Source organism: Lichenostomus cassidix, chromosome 2, assembly GCF_008360975.1.
Source record: "Lichenostomus cassidix isolate B80296 chromosome 2, HeHo_3.0, whole genome shotgun sequence".
NCBI classification, from domain to species: Eukaryota; Metazoa; Chordata; class Aves; order Passeriformes; family Meliphagidae; genus Lichenostomus; species Lichenostomus cassidix.
Genome location: NC_139482.1, coordinates 17,024,281 through 17,040,926, shown reverse-complemented (window position 1 = coordinate 17,040,926; position 16,646 = coordinate 17,024,281). Strand labels below are relative to the sequence as shown.

At 41.2% G+C, this 16,646-nt stretch overlaps 1 protein-coding gene across 12 annotated transcripts in view; it reads left to right on the top strand.

Moving 5' to 3' along the window:
- Positions 1–16,646, top strand: part of KIAA1217 (KIAA1217 ortholog) — a 354,324-nt gene that overhangs the window by 326,323 nt on the left and 11,355 nt on the right. For all 12 annotated transcript variants that reach the window (XM_085050500.1, XM_085050498.1, XM_085050510.1 and 9 more), the window contains 6 exons: positions 1,278–1,453; positions 7,964–8,094; positions 8,334–8,481; positions 10,137–10,620; positions 11,436–11,616; positions 15,986–16,140. In XM_085050500.1, coding sequence (XP_084906626.1) covers positions 1,278–1,453; positions 7,964–8,094; positions 8,334–8,481; positions 10,137–10,620; positions 11,436–11,616; positions 15,986–16,140 — 1,275 coding nt within the window. The remainder of the gene's footprint in view (positions 1–1,277; positions 1,454–7,963; positions 8,095–8,333; positions 8,482–10,136; positions 10,621–11,435; positions 11,617–15,985; positions 16,141–16,646) is intronic.

Genomic DNA, 16,646 nt, shown 5'->3' with positions numbered 1-16,646 from the left:
CACACACACACATGCTTGCAGTGAGGTGTTACCCTTCCTCTCATCACAGTTGTGTAGCTGGAGAAGAAAGTCAGGCTCAGGGACTGAAGAGTTGGGAGTGGGGAGCTGAGTTTGTTTCTTTCATGCCCATACTGATAGGAAAGGATTGTCTCAGGAAAGGCTTTTTCTTTCTTTGATTCTCATGAATTTTCTTAAATCAATTGTAAAGAAGTTTTGCTACATTATACTGTCTTGTAGGTAACCCTTTTTTGGGAATCTTGTATTAGGCCATGGGTTTATTTTGTGTGTTAAAGGTGGTTTGGCTGTTAAGCCTGGATGTTTAGAAGACAGCTGACAGTTCAATTCCTAGTTTTAAAACTGGAATTTTGTCCCCCAATTAACACAGGTGTTTTTTTAAATCTTACAGTATGAGATGGCTTCTGTTGTGTTGTGTTCATGTTGCCTGTATCCTAAAACTGTGACTAGGTGGAGTCCTGTTTATCACTTTGAATCTTGAAATTTACATAACAGACTTAAACAGGTTTGGTTTGTGTGAGCATGGGTCATAGCTGCTCCAGCACTACGCATGGAAGAGTACAGCATAGTTTGCCTTCTCACCTGTGTTTTGCTCTGTGAGCTTAGTATCAGCAAGACAGTTAATGCTTTGGTTACTTAACATCAGGCTAAGACAAGAAAGAAGGTGTGACTTGCAGTTCTCAGTAAATTACCATATTATAAAGGGAGGTTTTTCTGGTGGGTAAAGGAGGTTTTATGTATTGCAGATGAGCAGTATGCCTGTACGAAGTTACACCACATGTTACGACCCTTCTTCTGCCACTTGAGAGACTCAGAATTTCCATTCTGAAAACAGCAGTGCATTCCAGCTGTGACATTAATATGTGGGATTATCCACTAGGCACGTATGGGCAGCGAGATGCACAAGCTTGCAAGGTACACAGAAAGTGGAAGTCAAGCATCCGGCATTCTCGTGAGGCATAATTAATTCTTGATTCATGTTGAACCAGGCAGAATAAAGGGGCCACAATCCTTGCAGAAGTTACGCGTTGAAGATGATATACTGATCCCAACATTTTTTGTTTATCAGTTTGAAACTGGAAGTTATGTGTATACATGGAATAATGTTTATAGGTACAGCTAAAGAGGGAAAGAAGAAGGTAAAAACACTCAATCACTGTAGGGTGATGTTTATCCCAACCTTCTGAGTTCTGCAATGTATTCTGTTGCCAGGGATGTCAGTCAAGCAGGAAAAATTGAAGTTGATTTCTTTTGTGCAACAGCTGCAGAACCAGGAGATGCTGAGGGCAATGGTGAAGAAAGCAGAGCTAGAAATCAATGGCAAAGTGATTGAAACAGTGAAGAGGCTTGAAGATCCTGTGCAGCGACAGCGCAACCTGGTGGAACAAGAAAGGCAGAAATACCTCAGCGAGGAAGAAAAGATTGTGAAGAAGTTATGGTGGGTTGAGAAACCTCTTCGGATTTATTGCTTTTGCCTGTCTTTTTCTTCCATAAAGTAGAAACTCCTACCACTGTCCATTTAAACTGCATCTGTGTATGGTGTTTTAGCTATGTTTCCTTGCTGTGTATCACAATGGCTGTAAAACTGTGTCTGTGTTGTTCAACTCACTGGTCCTGACTGGGAGTCCTCAGCACAGTCCACTGGGTAAGTCCCACAAGTTTCAACCTCTTCAGAAGTCCCCTGAAAAGGGGCAGATGACTGCAAGGACCATGACCACCCTTGTCCTCTTAAAGCCTCTTCCTACCCTAGTACTCTCCTTCAGCCTTATATATTATGCTTTAGGGAAGGAGGGAGGAATTTCCTCAAGAACAAAGGGATGCAAAGGAAGGTAATGAGTTTGGCCTTAAGTATAAAAATCAGATTTCAGTAGTAAGTGCTTTGGCTATTGCATGGGAGAGGTAGGGAAAGCTCAAATAGAGGATTGAAATTTAATTACAGTCAGCAATGCCAGTCCTTGTCTAAAATGGACTCACTGACATTTCCATTTGCTTAGCTGCATACTCGCTGTTGTTGTTGTTGTAAAAAGGGCCTTTGGAAGATTCTGGTTTTTTTCCACAGACCTTTGGCCCACCAAGGTCTGGTGGAATCAACTTGTTTGTTTTAGTCCATTTTCAGAGTCAGAAGGAGGCCAGATAAAGCTGAAATTAACAAACAATTGAACTAATTCTAACACTCACATTTGTAAGATGTTATATAACTAATTATTTCTCATCTCTGTATTTATTTCACACCTGAAGAATTGCTCCATAATAGATAAAAACTTTCTAGTCAGCTTGTCTTTGGAAATTAGGATTGAAGAGCCATAAAGTACAGTTATTGATGGTTAAAGAGAGTAAATCCTTCCTGTTGGTCTATGTATTGTCAGATTAATACTTTTCGTAGTAAAAAAGGTGCATCTGTACAGACAAAGTGGGGTATTGCTAAGGGAGAGTATGTGCAGTAACAGTCCATGCTAGTGTTTGTAATCCTCCCAGCTGGTTTGTAGTCTTAAGTAATGACCTTCCTGTTCCTCACTTTACTCCTGTGTGCCTCATTGCCAAGTTGCTAGGTTTTCTGTTCTCCGTGGAAAAAACAATGTGTGATGGCTGTTTATGGCCTTGCCTCACAAAATGGATATAGAATGAGGCTGAGTGCCAGTGGCATTCACTGTTACAGCTGCTCGTTAAAGATATGGCTTGGATTGCAATATGGTTCTGTTTTATCAGGTTTTGGAATTTTTCCTGTTCGCAGAGTTTCTGCTACTTTTGCGCTACTTCATTGGTTAAAGTTACAGAAAAATGTCATAAATTGTTCAAAAGTTAGTTCACCCCTTTTAGAGACATGCTGGAAACAAACATTTACTTTTCATCACTTCTGTCCAGTGAGATTGTTCTGTCATGTATTTGCTCATTTGCAGGGTCAGAGCCTGAAAGAAAAGCACATCTGACCACAATACTTTAATTTCAGCAGCTGATGGCTGTTAATAGTGAAGAGCATACAGCACAAAATGGCACATCAAATGTCACTGACATATGGAGAAAAAGGTTAATATTCTATATAGGCATTTACAACTAAACTGATCCCACTGGAGATGTACAAACAAACGCAAAGCAACAGGGCACAAAAATTGCCATTTTCTAGGATTTCAGCTGTCACCCTGTTGGTCTTTCCTAAATCATAGGACTAAATCAGTAGACTGGCTTATGTGAGACGCTGAAGCCTAAGGATTACTGCAGTACTTAGAAAAGTATTACATACTTAGAAAAGTTTACTACTCTGAGGTGGTAAATCTTACCTTAAAAATCCTTCTTTCTGCAACTGAAGATTATTGCTTGAGCAGGGAGGTTGGACCAGATGACCCACTGTGGTGCCTTCCAATATTACCCATTCTGTGATTCTGTGAAGTAAGGAAATAAAAATACTGGCAGTTGCAAACAATAGAAATGTTAGTGTACATTTCAGAGCAAGCTTTCTGTTGAGCAGCCATTCATAGTGGTGCCTACAGAAGTGTGCCCATGTGTGTCACAGCTGTAGCAGGATTACAGTTCAGAGATATCTAATGAAATCTGTTAAACATAGTGTTTATGCACACTTGGAACAGTGAAATATACGCTCAGAATTAAATGTGTAGGTTTTTTCTATCTAGTCTTTTGACTCAACATTAGAGATGTTATTTATAACACATTTTATAACTAAATATAGATACCAGACCTAGGACAAATGATGATTCTATGACACATTGACTAATGAAGTATTTACATCATAACAAGCATGTTAGAGGTGTGACCACTCTATGTTGTAGATTATTTTGAGCACTTTAATAGAAGGGTTTTGTAAGCACAGTATTTCAATTATAGCCACATCCAATCTGTTCAATTGGAAGTGATCCATAGGAAGTTACAATTTATACTTTGTTAGGAAGAGTATCCAATTTTTTAATGAGAAAATCCATGCTCCATGAAAACAAAACTTTACTTACAGCTACTAGTAGCAGATACTTGGGAACGAATATCAGAAGAATCTCTTCTGTTTGTTTTTGAATCTTTCATCTGTCAATCAACCCCTAAACTCTTAAATAATACACAGCAGAATATTCACCCTCACCATGCTAGTCATTATGTTACAGACACTCCCCCACTCCCTTTCTACTCCCTTTTCCCCCACTCGCACTTTTTCCAGCCTGAGAAGTCTTAGTCTGCTTAATTAACCTTCTTCTAGAAGCCTTTCCACACATTTCATCATCCTGTTGCCTTACTCTATGCCCTTTCTAGCTCTGGTGTACAACTGAGGTGGGGATGGGGAGACAGGAGAGCCCTGAAACAGCCATGTTGGATGCAGGCACACTGTGACCTTGTGCAGGGCCATGGTGTGACCTCCCTGTCCTCATTTTCCGCGGGGGCTTTACATTAAAAATCCAACATCTCACTCACAATGGATGCTTATCAGTTCTAAGTTCATCACTGTGTAAGACCTTAGGGTTTTGGGAGGTGATTTGTTTTAGGTGGGGGTGATTTTGGTTTTATTTCTCCTCATGAGCAATACTTTACATGTATTAGGAGTTAATTTAATTTTTGATGTTTTCCTGGTCAGTCAGATGGTCCACCTGCAGTTCTCTGCAGCCACCTTTCATTTGCATTTCCCTGAATAATATAATAGCCTTTTGAGATTTTTTTTTATGTTATTCATCCTCTTTTCTAAATTATTTATAGTATGGTGAAAAGCACCAGCCCTAGCAGTGATCCCTGTGGAACCCACCAGCAAAGTACATTCATTGAGTTAGCTGTTCATTGATCCCTTATCTTCAGTGCTTTATCCAGGGGAGAATTTCCTCTCTTGTCCCATAGCAACTTCGCATTCTTGAAAGCTTTTCCTCAGACACCTTGCTGAAAGCCATTTGGGCTATACTTTTTCCCCATACTTCTGTTGTTTCTTTGTGAATTTGTGAGACTTTCATTCTTTTTACACAAACCACATTAATTCCTGCCTAACACAGCATATTTATCCATTGTTCATTGATTCTTTGTTGTTTATTCTTTATTTTGATACCTATCTATTACACCGGTCTTAGTGTCAGTCTCACCAGAGTACAGTTCCCTGGATATCCCCATGCCATTTTAAAAAATTTATTTGTATTATTTATGATACTTCCAACTAATTTGGTGCCAAAGCAGTTTTAATCCACAAGTTAGATGCTTAGCATTAATAGTTCATCTGTTTCAACTTCAAGTTGCTATAGAACTCCAGGGCAAATACCATCTGGTCTGGGTGATTTGTTACCATTAATTTTGTCAGTTTGTTTTGTAACCTGTTCTACTGATACTGCAATCTGAGGTAGATCCTCTGAGGCTTTTTTTGCCTGAAGAAAGATCTCAGCTTAGGAGTTGCTTCCACTACCCTGTTTATAATATAGATACAGAAAAATCATTTATCTTACATTAGCCTTATGAAACTGCCTAAATGTGCATGTCTTGCTAATTTGCTCAGGCCAATCTATAAAGCTAAGTGTTTTCCCCAGTGAGAGAAAAGAAATTTTGGAGACCACTGAATCTGTTTCAGACTTGGGTCCTAAGGGGTGAAGTTTCTTTTCCCTTGCAGTTAGCAACATGAAGCAGTGTAATATGGTATCCCCTGGGTAATTTCAGGGTCATTTGTCTTATTTGATAGTATGTGGAATCAAAGGTGTTTGTGATGACCCTTCCATTTCTGCTCAAAGAACCAATGGGAAAGTGAGCCACTGTCAGCTACCTGGAAGTCCTTCTTTTATCCCTACATTTCAAGCAACAAAAACCTATCAAAACATTGTAATATCGTCCTGTCTTTTTCTTTCTCTTCTTTCCACATTGGAACAAATTTAGGTGTCTTTCTCTCTCTTTTTTGTTGCCTGGTAGATGCAAATATCTGAGAAGCTGATTTCCCAGTGCTGATCTACAAAAGGGAGCAGGGATACCCCATGATTCCCAAAGCAGCACTGCCTAGCCTCAGTGCCAATACCAGGCATAAAGACTAGGGAGGATGCATGACTACAGAGCACTATCCTGCAGAACAGGACCCTTTGCATTATAGTGAGTGACAGAAAGCCAGATTATTTTTCCAGCTCCTTGCTAGAATGTGTCTGTGCCCTTTATTGCAAAGGCAGAGACGGCAGATATCTGCATTACTGCAGCCTCTTCCACTGGAAAAATACCCTTAGAAGCATTCCCTTGCTGCCATCGTGTGGTCCAATGGATTGCTTCCTGCAAGTCTGCTTGTGCTGGTAGGAATTGGGCCTCCCCCAGCTTTCTCAAGGCACAGTCTTAGGGAGAAGTGGGAACAGGATGATTTACCTCCAGTTGTCCGTGATCTGTACAGAAGCAACTTGTGATTCTCAATTCAAAGTCATAGTTTCTAAAGTTCTTAGTCGGTGGATTGAAATGAGCTCTTTGTTGTGCAGGCTTAATGGTGTAGTTGGTAAGGTGGTGTTAGTTCATAGGTTGGACTTGATGATCTCTAAGGTCTTTTCCAAACTAGTTGATTCTGTGATTCTGTGATTCTGTAATGTTCAGATGCTGATCCTGTTTCTGTTTTTCTGTTCATGAGAAATCCTGTTGTATTGCCATGTGTTGTCTGTGAGACTGTGCTACCGATTTCAACTGACCTACATGTACAATATTGCTGTAAGGAATTTTCTCCTTTTTATCCCATTACTGGCCACGTACTTTTCTTCCCCATGTCACTGAGATGGGTCTGAGAGATGGCTGGCTTTGCATGGCAGTGCAAGGGAAATATGTGGAAATGCAGTATTTGCAGATGGTACAGAGGGCAGGCTTCTCCCACCCCTTTCCTGGCAATCAGCTTGTACTTTGGTTCTCTTACAGCAATTGCAAAACTGATCTCTGATAGATGTGAGAAGTGAGGCCCAAGATTAGGTTCAAATGAATAGCTGATTTGTTGGTTCAGAGTTTCCATTGCATTGTTTGTTATCTGCAATTAAACTGCTTCCTAGAATATTCCTGTGAGTAAATTTGGTAGCTTAATAGAAGTTAATTTCTCATAGATATTCAAGAGATTATATTTTTAAGGTGTTTGCATGGGTGTTTGTGCAGTTGCCCATGAAGCATCTCAGGGTTTGGGTTTTATTTTTTGAGAAAATTTGATGTATCTGTATGGAAACTCCAGTTAAAGCAATGTTGTCTCAAGCTTAAATAGAAAGAAGTAGCTCCCTCCCCCAAACAAAAACAGAGTTTATGTATCTGGTGTATTGCAAAATTTTATGTGAAGTATAGAAAGACTGGAAAAAGTATTGGGAAAGGTGAGAAGGAAGCACCAGATGGAGCTGGAGGAAGCACAGAATGGCAGTAGTTGGGAAAAAAACCTCCAAAGTGATTAATTCTTAAATCCAAGTGCTGAGCAAGAGCTGCACACAGTGCCCACTTGCTGTTTCAGTCTGGCTATCCATGGAAACAGGATCCTGTATCCTGTCTGGCAGGACCCAGCAGATAAACAACGTTGTATCAAGAGGCCTTTGGTGCCAGTTTTTGGGTTGTTTCTTAACTGCTGGGCATTGCTCTGCATGTGATCAGCATTGAGAACCCACAAGGTGCACACCAGTACTGGATGCAGTGGTGCAGTGTGTCTGTACCCTTGGAGCACTTGCATCCCCAGAGGGCTGCTGGCTGTTCCACATGTTTGTTTTACCACCCCACCTGCCGTTTGTAGCACAGCTGCCCTGAGGTCAAGATGCTCTGCACCTCTGCAGCCTGGCACAGAAATCAATGACTTAGGCTAGTTACAAGCTTGTTTCTCTGCTCTGAGTGTCCTGTGTTCTCACCTCCCGTCATGGTATCCTGTTGCTTCTTTAGCCTGTGGTGTCAGAATTAGAGGTGCCACAGTTGAGGTTTCTGATTTAGTTTACTCCATTCATTTACATATATTTGCTTGCAATGTGAAAGTCATGCTTAAATTTTCTGTCCACACTACTTCTTTTGCCAGTGAGCTGGAGACATTTGTTGAAGACCTGAAGAAAGATTCTGCTGCTTCCAGCAAAACAGTTACACTGAAAGATGTTGAAGACGGAGCCTTTCTTTTGCGTCAAGTGGGAGAAGCTGTTGCTACCCTGAAAGGTGTGTACTTTTCCTTTTTTTACTTTTGTTTCTTTCCTTTTAACCACAAAGAAGAGTTGCCTTTGATCTGGAGGCATTAACTTTCACTTCCAAAAAGATTTAAAGCTGGGATTAGGGAACTTGCTGCATGGCCCCTGGAGAGAGATAGACGTTCAAGTAATTGACATTCACCCAATCATCTGTTACTGCCCAGGGCTTTTACCATTTCCTGTTCAATTTCACAATTGTTTTCTTTGCAGGAGAGTTCCCGACATTGCAAAATAAAATGCGTGCAATCCTCAGGATTGAGGTAGAAGCTGTGAGGTTCCTGAAGGAAGAACCACACAAGCTGGACAGCCTGCTGAAACGTGTGCGCAGCATGACCGATGTCCTTACCATGCTCAGGAGGTGACTTTTTTTTTCCTTCAAGCTTAAAGAATTTCCTCAAGCAGGGCTGGAACAGCTTTTAGGTTTGTGTTTTCCCCCTCTTCCCTGGCAAGTCTGAGAAATTCAGCTTACTGGCAGTATTTATAGATCATTCGTAGAGTCCTCTCAAGGGAAATCAAATTAGCCTTTCCTGTGCTCTGTGCAGTGAGTCTGTTCTGAGCAACAGCCTCAGTCATCAAGATCTTACAATTGAGAATAGATGCCTCTCACGTCAGCACTTCCAGATTTGGGAAGTACCTGGGTGAGAAAACTTAAGAGTGGCACCAGTCACATATCTGAGCTAATTAACTTCAGGTATTTACAGCAATTTAAGCTGACAGAAATATTTTCTGACACTGAAAGGTTCATCCCCTAAAATGTTCCAGTAATAAATAAAATTGGAAAAGAGTCTAAGAGGGTAATGGTATCCTAAACCTTCTGAACAAATACATTTCTGAAGGAATGCAAATTCTTTTTCTCTCCTTTGCAAGTAAGATGCATTAGAGAAAGCTGAAATACTAGATAAAACTTATGTCCACTAAGTGCCAGTGTTCAGCTATATTTGCCAGAATATATGAACAGCAAATGATTGCTGATTTATATGACTCAATGGGCATTGGATTTAATTCCTGCTCAAAACTGTTAGTGGTGGTGGTCTCAATTTTAATTCAATGGCAAGAAAATCTAATCCATAAGCCTATTGTCACTACCATTTTTCTAAGGAATGTAGGGTTGCCAGGGTTTCCATATATCCTGGAGCATATGTAAAATGGATTTGGCAGTACTGGCAGATGGATAAAATGGTTTATGTAACAGGTTTTCTAGGAGCCATCACTTATTTTTCCATGCAGACAAATATCTATATCCTTTCACATTAGTTTCTTTTCTTAAAAATTACTACAGTTACTTCCTGTCTTGCAAAGAAAAATAGAACAATAAGCTATGCATACCAGAGTTTTACCAAAAGTCATTTTTTGCAAAGAAGTTGCATATTAAGCCTTATAAAGTTTGTTTCAATAATGGGAAAATTGATGGCATTTGATGGCTTGCTGCACTCAGAAGCTCAGACATTTCACAGCTAGCTGCCAGAAATAGTTGCTTCTTTACATCCTCAGCTCATCCTACCCCACTCCTACTCTTCCTACTCTTGACAGGCAAGACCTTTGTGAAGTATCATTTGAGACAGAACCTTCATTTGAAGGCTGTGTTCTGACAATGTGCCAGACTGCTACCTCTCATTATGTATAGCTTCACTTTTCTGTGCTTATAGTCCAGGAACATCTTGTTTAGCTAGATACATTGTATATAGTTTAATTAACTGATTTCCATTCTCGCTCTAAAATCAACCCACTGTAACTCATGGTTTGGTCAGAAACTGCCAGTCCCTCAGTGAAGTTTTGTAAACACTTCAGCAGGCAGAACCATCTGAATTAGAGTAGCCTCTTCAAAATTTTGAGCCTCTGACTCAGGGAGAAAGCCATAAAATCTTACAGCTGAGAGCATCAGGAAATAAAAAACCACCATTTTGATTGTTGTGATGTAGGTACTTTTTCTTTGCAAGAGTTTATGGTTACATATTGTTCACAACTGGCCTGTGTGCTAACCATGTTGCTGTTGTGTTCCATTTGGCTGGGCAGACATGTAACAGAAGGACTGCTGAGGGGTGTGGATCCATCACAAGCCGTGCAATACTCTGCTATGGAAAAGCCCACTGCAGCTGACACTCTGAAGAGCCAAGAGGAGCACAAGGCCACCCAGGGACACGCTCAGCAAAACCTCCCAGCAATCCCATCTGAGTCCCAGGTGTCATCAGTTAAGTCAGAAGTCATCCCCTTCTCAGCAATGACTGTGCACCATGTGCAGAGCTCGCCTGTTGTCATCCATCAGTCCCAGCACTCCTCAGTCCTGCTCAGCCATGGCTCCCAGGGCTCCCCCAGTCACAGCGAAGGTGGTCAGCCCTCAGCCACACCACCAGCCCCCCTGCAAGAGCCCACAGCAGCATCCCAGCCCACACAAGCCACACCAGCACTACAGGTCTCTGTCAATGGCACCACCATGCAAAGCCTTTTCATTGAGGAAATTCACAGTGCAAGTACCAGAAATCGAGCTGTATCAATTGAGGTATGGGGTATTCTATTCAACCTTCTGTCCTCTCTTTGGGTCTGAGCTCCCAGTCTCACTCTTGAGGCTGCAGGTGGGACTTCTAAAATGTATTCTGGGGATTTATGTGCTTAACCCCTATTTACCCTGTACTTCTGAAGAAACCCTCTGATTTTGTCCCTGCTCATTGCAGAAGGGTTGAACTAGATGACCTGTAAAGGTCCCTTACAACACAAACTATTCTATAATTTCAAAATGCAATGGAAAAATTATATATAACCAAAATTAGGTAATCGTGATTTTTAATTATCCTTATTGGAAAAAAAAATAGAATTCTATTTGAGAAATTTTACAATACTTTATTTTTGACCAATACCATATAATTCTCTGGCAACACTTGCATCAGTGGATTTCATTCACTCTTTAAATCTCCATATCCCTTGTTATGGAGAAGTAAAAGTGAAAGAGTGTGAAGCTCCAGTAGGTTCACACAGAGCTACTGAGAAAACCCACAGGTAAACTGTTGTGTCTTATTGCAGACATGCACTTTAATTAATCACTAGTGTGGTATAATAAGGCAGAGACCCAGATTTAAATTTTGCCTTTGTTCCTTTAGTGAGCAGTGGCCACTGTCAGTCTGTCATGTGTTTGTGCCAAATCTGGCACAATACAAGTCAGAGCAGTGTACAATTACTATTCATGTATTTCCTTCAGTTGCTGACTAGAACTGAATCTGTCCATACTGACCATAATGTTTACACATGGATTTTATTTTTAAGTAAGTGATTAGAATGGAAATCAGAAAAATAAATAGATGCTTTACTGGTTTTGTCTAGAAAGCTGAAAAGAAATGGGAAGAGAAAAGACAAAATCTTGATCACTATGATGGAAAGGAATTTGAAAAGCTCTTGGAAGAGGCCCAGGCCAATATAATGAAGGCAATTCCTAACCTGGAGATGCCTCCCCAGCCAGCAGCCCTGCCTAAAGGGGATGCAGCAGAAAAGCTAGAAGTCTCAGGTAAGGTTTGCTAGAGTAAATGGGGTTAAAGAATTGCATATCTGGAAAGGAGAGGTTATTTTTCTGACTTTCTAGAATGTTTTCAGCTTACAGATTTCTGTGATCTTGGGCAAGGACAAAACAATCTCTTAATACACAAAAAACTGCTTTAAAAGGCAAGAATAACTTGCTGTGGGTGGAGAGAACAGCAGTGAATGTTGGCAATTGCAAGCAGGAAGATCCAGGTTAGGCATTTGGAAAAATCCTCATAAAGATCAGGAAAGTGAAGCACTGAAGCTGCACAAGGCAATGAGGAGGATGTAAGATCCCCATTACTGGACAGAATGGCTTAGACTAGCACTGAACTAGAATTACATAGGTAGAGCTACTTTGTGGTAGCAAGATGGTGAGATGTCCTTCCAGTCCTATTTCTTTCCCAGTTCAACATACAAATCCATGTTTGAATTTATTCAAAATCCAAGAAGCAAGGAAGATGCCTCACCCAAACCTTGGATTTACCCCATTAGCCAAACCCAAATCAGTTGTAAAATTCTTACAGTTACATTTGCTAGAGTGCATCCAGTTCAGTCTCTGATAGGCAATTGGAGACACTGTGTGTGGAGAGCACAGAACCTGTCTGCCTTCTGCAGTCTTCCAGTAGTTTCCCAGCACCCCCATGTGTTTTTAAAGGCAATATCTCAATCTTCTCCCTTTCATATCCATTATGGAACTTCTATGCAGTAATTCCTTTATACTTGTTTATGCAATTTGCATCCCCTTGCTGAGGCAGCAAACTCCCATCTTGATGGGAAGCTGGTATGATATCAGAAGGAGCTTTCCTTCATCTGTTTTAAACTGATGTCATACCAGCTTCACTGAGTTCCCCATAGTTCTAACATTCTGCAATTTGGCAATCAATAGCTCTCCATTTCCTTTATAAAATCATGAAGGCAGTGGATAAACCTTTGTCATATCCTGGAGCTCTCAGCCTGCCCCACAGACTTCAAAGAGTGAACTTTGAGCCTTTCTGGTCCCTCCATCCAGGCCAGCTGCTGCCTCCCCAGGCTAGATTCAGTTACCCTTGTTTAACACCACTGTGTGCTGCTGGAGCTGTGGAGGTCAGAGCTGCGTGCTGCACTCAAGGTGTTGGCATGCCAACGTTGTAAAAGGATGAAAAACAATGCTCTAGGGGTTGTGTAGACAAATTCATGTAGAATTTGGGAGGAGTGCTTTCAGATCCAGCATTTTGGTGTACCTTTGACACTGCCAAGTTGTGGCTTCTTGGATGTTTCACAACATACATGTTTAAAATAAATTCTGTTGAACCTCATAAAATAATTTTAGAATTCTGGCACCGTTCAGTGAGATTACTGGCTATCAACACTGTTAGCTTGTATAATATGTGGCATAAATAGAAGAACTCAGTGAAAATAAGTACCATATGGGTGCAGTGAGCTGTGACGTCTTAAAAAGTGCAGAGCACAGTAACTGAGAAGTTTTTTAAGTCGCATAGTTAACTAATCCTCTTCTAGAACACAATTTTGCACAGTGTGCAGCCAGCAGATTTAAGAACAAGTTTGATGAGATTGAGACATTTGCCTTCTGTTGTGCATAATGAATCCTGTAATAGTAACATAAACACAGGAACAGCAAAACTTTTCCTTAATATCTGTTTAAATATCTCACATACCTCTCAGCTCTTCTGTGACTGAGGATGAAAAGTTCAGTACCAGTCTGCTGTAGACTTGAAAACTGAACAACGTAAGAAAAGACAGACCACCTATCTACCAATACAATACATAAAAAATTTTGGCCATAAATCAGCAGAGCCCTCTCTTGGCTTAGCTGCAGAACCCAGATAGGTCATGTTGCCAGTTTATGTTGTCTCATCCATTCTCCACACAGAAACTAATTTTTTTTCTCTGCAGAGCACAAAGCAAAACAAAATTACACACTTTCTACAGTCTTTCAGATGACTCTGTAAATATTTCTTTAACGTCTTGACTCTAACTCATCCTTGCATCTGGATTGTTCAGTGAAAAATTTGGGGATTTTTCCTGCTGTGTACATTAAAAATTGGTCTCCTTCATCTCTCTTTGTGCCTTCATGTGTGAAAATGCACTGATTTTGGCAAGTGATGAGTGCTCAGTAGCTTCCATTAAAGAGAATTTGTCTGACTGCAGAGACTACCACAAGGCAGGCATTATTGTATTGAAACCTTTTGGATTTATTTTGGTGGATGTCTGTATGGTGGGAGCAATTCATTCCAGTCTATCCATGCCTGTTGAAAAATGCTGCAGTTAAGTGAAACAGCTGGTGACAAACAACTCCCATTTTGTTCACAGAAGTGCACCTGTGACACCAAAGAAGGTTCCATAAAGTGTAGGTTTTGTTCATGGGCAGTCTGAGGCTTAGTGAGTTAAACTTGTTAATTTACTCCTCCCTCTTTAAATATGCCAGAAGAAAAAAAACCAGAATAAGATCTTCCCCACGATTTTTTTCCTCCAAAGTTTTTTTTTTCCTTCCCATTTATATTGGGATAATATAGTTGTTTAGTAAAAAAATAGAAATCCAGCTTTGATGTGAGGGGGATTACCCTTCGATAACCACTGCACCTGCCACACTCAGTGACAATATTTCTTGCCTGTGTTCCTTCTTTTCGTCTCCTGTTTTGAAGATGGAGATGGATAAGTGTCTCAGAGATGGTAGGAATTATGTTCCCTTTCTGCCTTCCATGTCTCTCATTCAGCCTTGCTCTCATTGAGTGGGAGAAAAACTGGGAATTCTTGCAGTCAGAGTCACTAGCAGTTTGAGGGTAATGGATGGTGCCCATTAAAAGGAGTAGGGATTTGCAAAGGCCCTACATCATAGTCTTCTTAACAACATCTTAGAGAATTACTCTTGATTTTACAGCAGAAGTACATCTGATGTAATTAAAAACTGAGTGTTGTGTGTTGACCAAAGACGTGGTCTAATGTAAAGTGCATCTGGAAATTCACTCCTCTTGCAATCCTGTAAGTGAGCACCAGATAACCAGGGAGGGAGATAATACAACAAAACACTTCTTTAAGCTTAAGCAGCTTCAAAGAACATTTGAGCTAAGAAGGAAACAAAGATGAGTCTGGGTCAGACAAGGGCTGCATCCAGTCCCCAGGGCCAGCTGGAGCATTGGAGGAGCCTGACAGAGCCCCAGGGTTGGGCAGTTATGCAATAATTTGCCCAGAGGGAACACTTAGCCCTAAACATCTGGGTAATCCCAAAAGAAGGATGTTTTATCTTTCTGGATTATATTTATTCCAGCTGTTTATGTAACACTGAGTAGCTGCAGAAAGGTCATTCCTTTGCTCTTGAAAACAAACACTATAAACAGCAGTGTGAAAACAGTGGCTGTTGCCATATTTATGATGCTTAGCCTGTATAACCAGAAACACACAGGGACAGGTCATGAGCAGGGTAATGCTGCTTCTGGAAATAGTGCTGTCCAGGGACAGTGGGGAGGAGGAAATGGCAGCTGGCAGGGAAGCATTCTCAGGGGCAGTGCCAGTTTGAGAAACTGGTCTTCTCTAGGGAGACTCCTCAGAAAGCAAGGACTGGTCCTGCTTGGCCTTTGCATTTGGTATTTGAATCTCCTTGGGTTACTAAAATATATATAGGGCTATTATATGATAATTCAGAGGCAAAACTGTGCATTCCTCCAATTACAGCAAGTGAAGTGAAAATAAATGCTCCTTTAGAAAAGGAGCAAGTGCAGTTGCCTCTGGTGATTCCCTGCCCTGCTCAGAGGTGAGAGGACTCACTGAAATGCAAAGCTGGCATCTCTAGAGTACTGTTTATATTTTCACTCAGCCTTTGTGTGAACTTAGCTAGTTGTGTCCAACTGTGAGATGGACAGAACTCTTCACTGATTGCCAGCAGCACCTCCCAGGCAGAGCAGAAAGGTGTGCTGGTTGTTTCAGAATTGCTGAGAACAGTGAGAAGCCCCCAGGCTGGTGTCTCACTTGTATCCATCTCAGCAGCCTTGCTTTCAAAGGAGACTGAGGGGCTCTGTCTGTAACTGAGTGCCCAAAACCTGTGCTTTAAATGCTTCTTTACACATGTGCTCTGCTGCCCCCCTTGTACACCGATGGCTGACACCCAGCTATAGTGGCCTGGAGGACAGGAGTTGTGCTGCAAATTTCTGGGTGAAGTGATCCAGTTTCTCTGTGCAAGTACAGCACTGTTTACTCTCATTCGAGGCAGTTACACTTGAATACCAAATGTGTTTCTGTTCGTATATTCAACAACAGGACCTTTTAAGACATCTTTTTCCTTTCCAATTTTGGCAGGTATGCCAATACTATTTTCTTCTCTTTCACCCATGCTTACTTTGTGCTGCTCTTTTTATCTGCAGAAGAAGCTCCTGATGGAGAGCAGGATAATGAGAAGCTGATCAAGTCTCCACCTCCCCCACCGCCACGGCGCAGTTACCGGCCAGGGTCAGGACTGACCACAACGAGATCAGGAGATGTCATCTATACAGCCAGAAAAGAGGCTGCTGCTGTCAAGGTGCGATGATTCATACTCTGACAGTCAGACTGCTGGTGAGAGGTTGGCACAGACACAAGGCAAAGGCTTGGGCCTATAAACCACAAAATAAGTTGAGGCCGAGCTATGTCCTGGAGAGCTTCTGAAACTGCTTACCAGGATGCACTTCTGTCAGGCCAAATGAACAAGTAAGATTTGATCAGTTCTGTTAACAGGAGTCTTGCTGCTCTTATCTCCTAACAATGCAGAAGGCAAGTCACAGGCTGCTTTCATTTAGAGTGGTAAGAAGATTAAAAATAAAAATAAAAAAGAAGCATGCCTTAAACAGATGGGGAAGATCAGCTCAGATTTGAGAGTGTTTTTACAGAAATGTTGCAAATTAGTTTCTTTGGGCTTGTTTTCCCCATCTGTTTTGGGGAAGGAAGTGGAGGGAAGTCCAATTTAGGAAGCCTTTTAATCTGTGAACATATAATTACATCAGCAATATTGGTTGCTTTTGAACTGATGAAGTAGCAGGAGGAGGGACC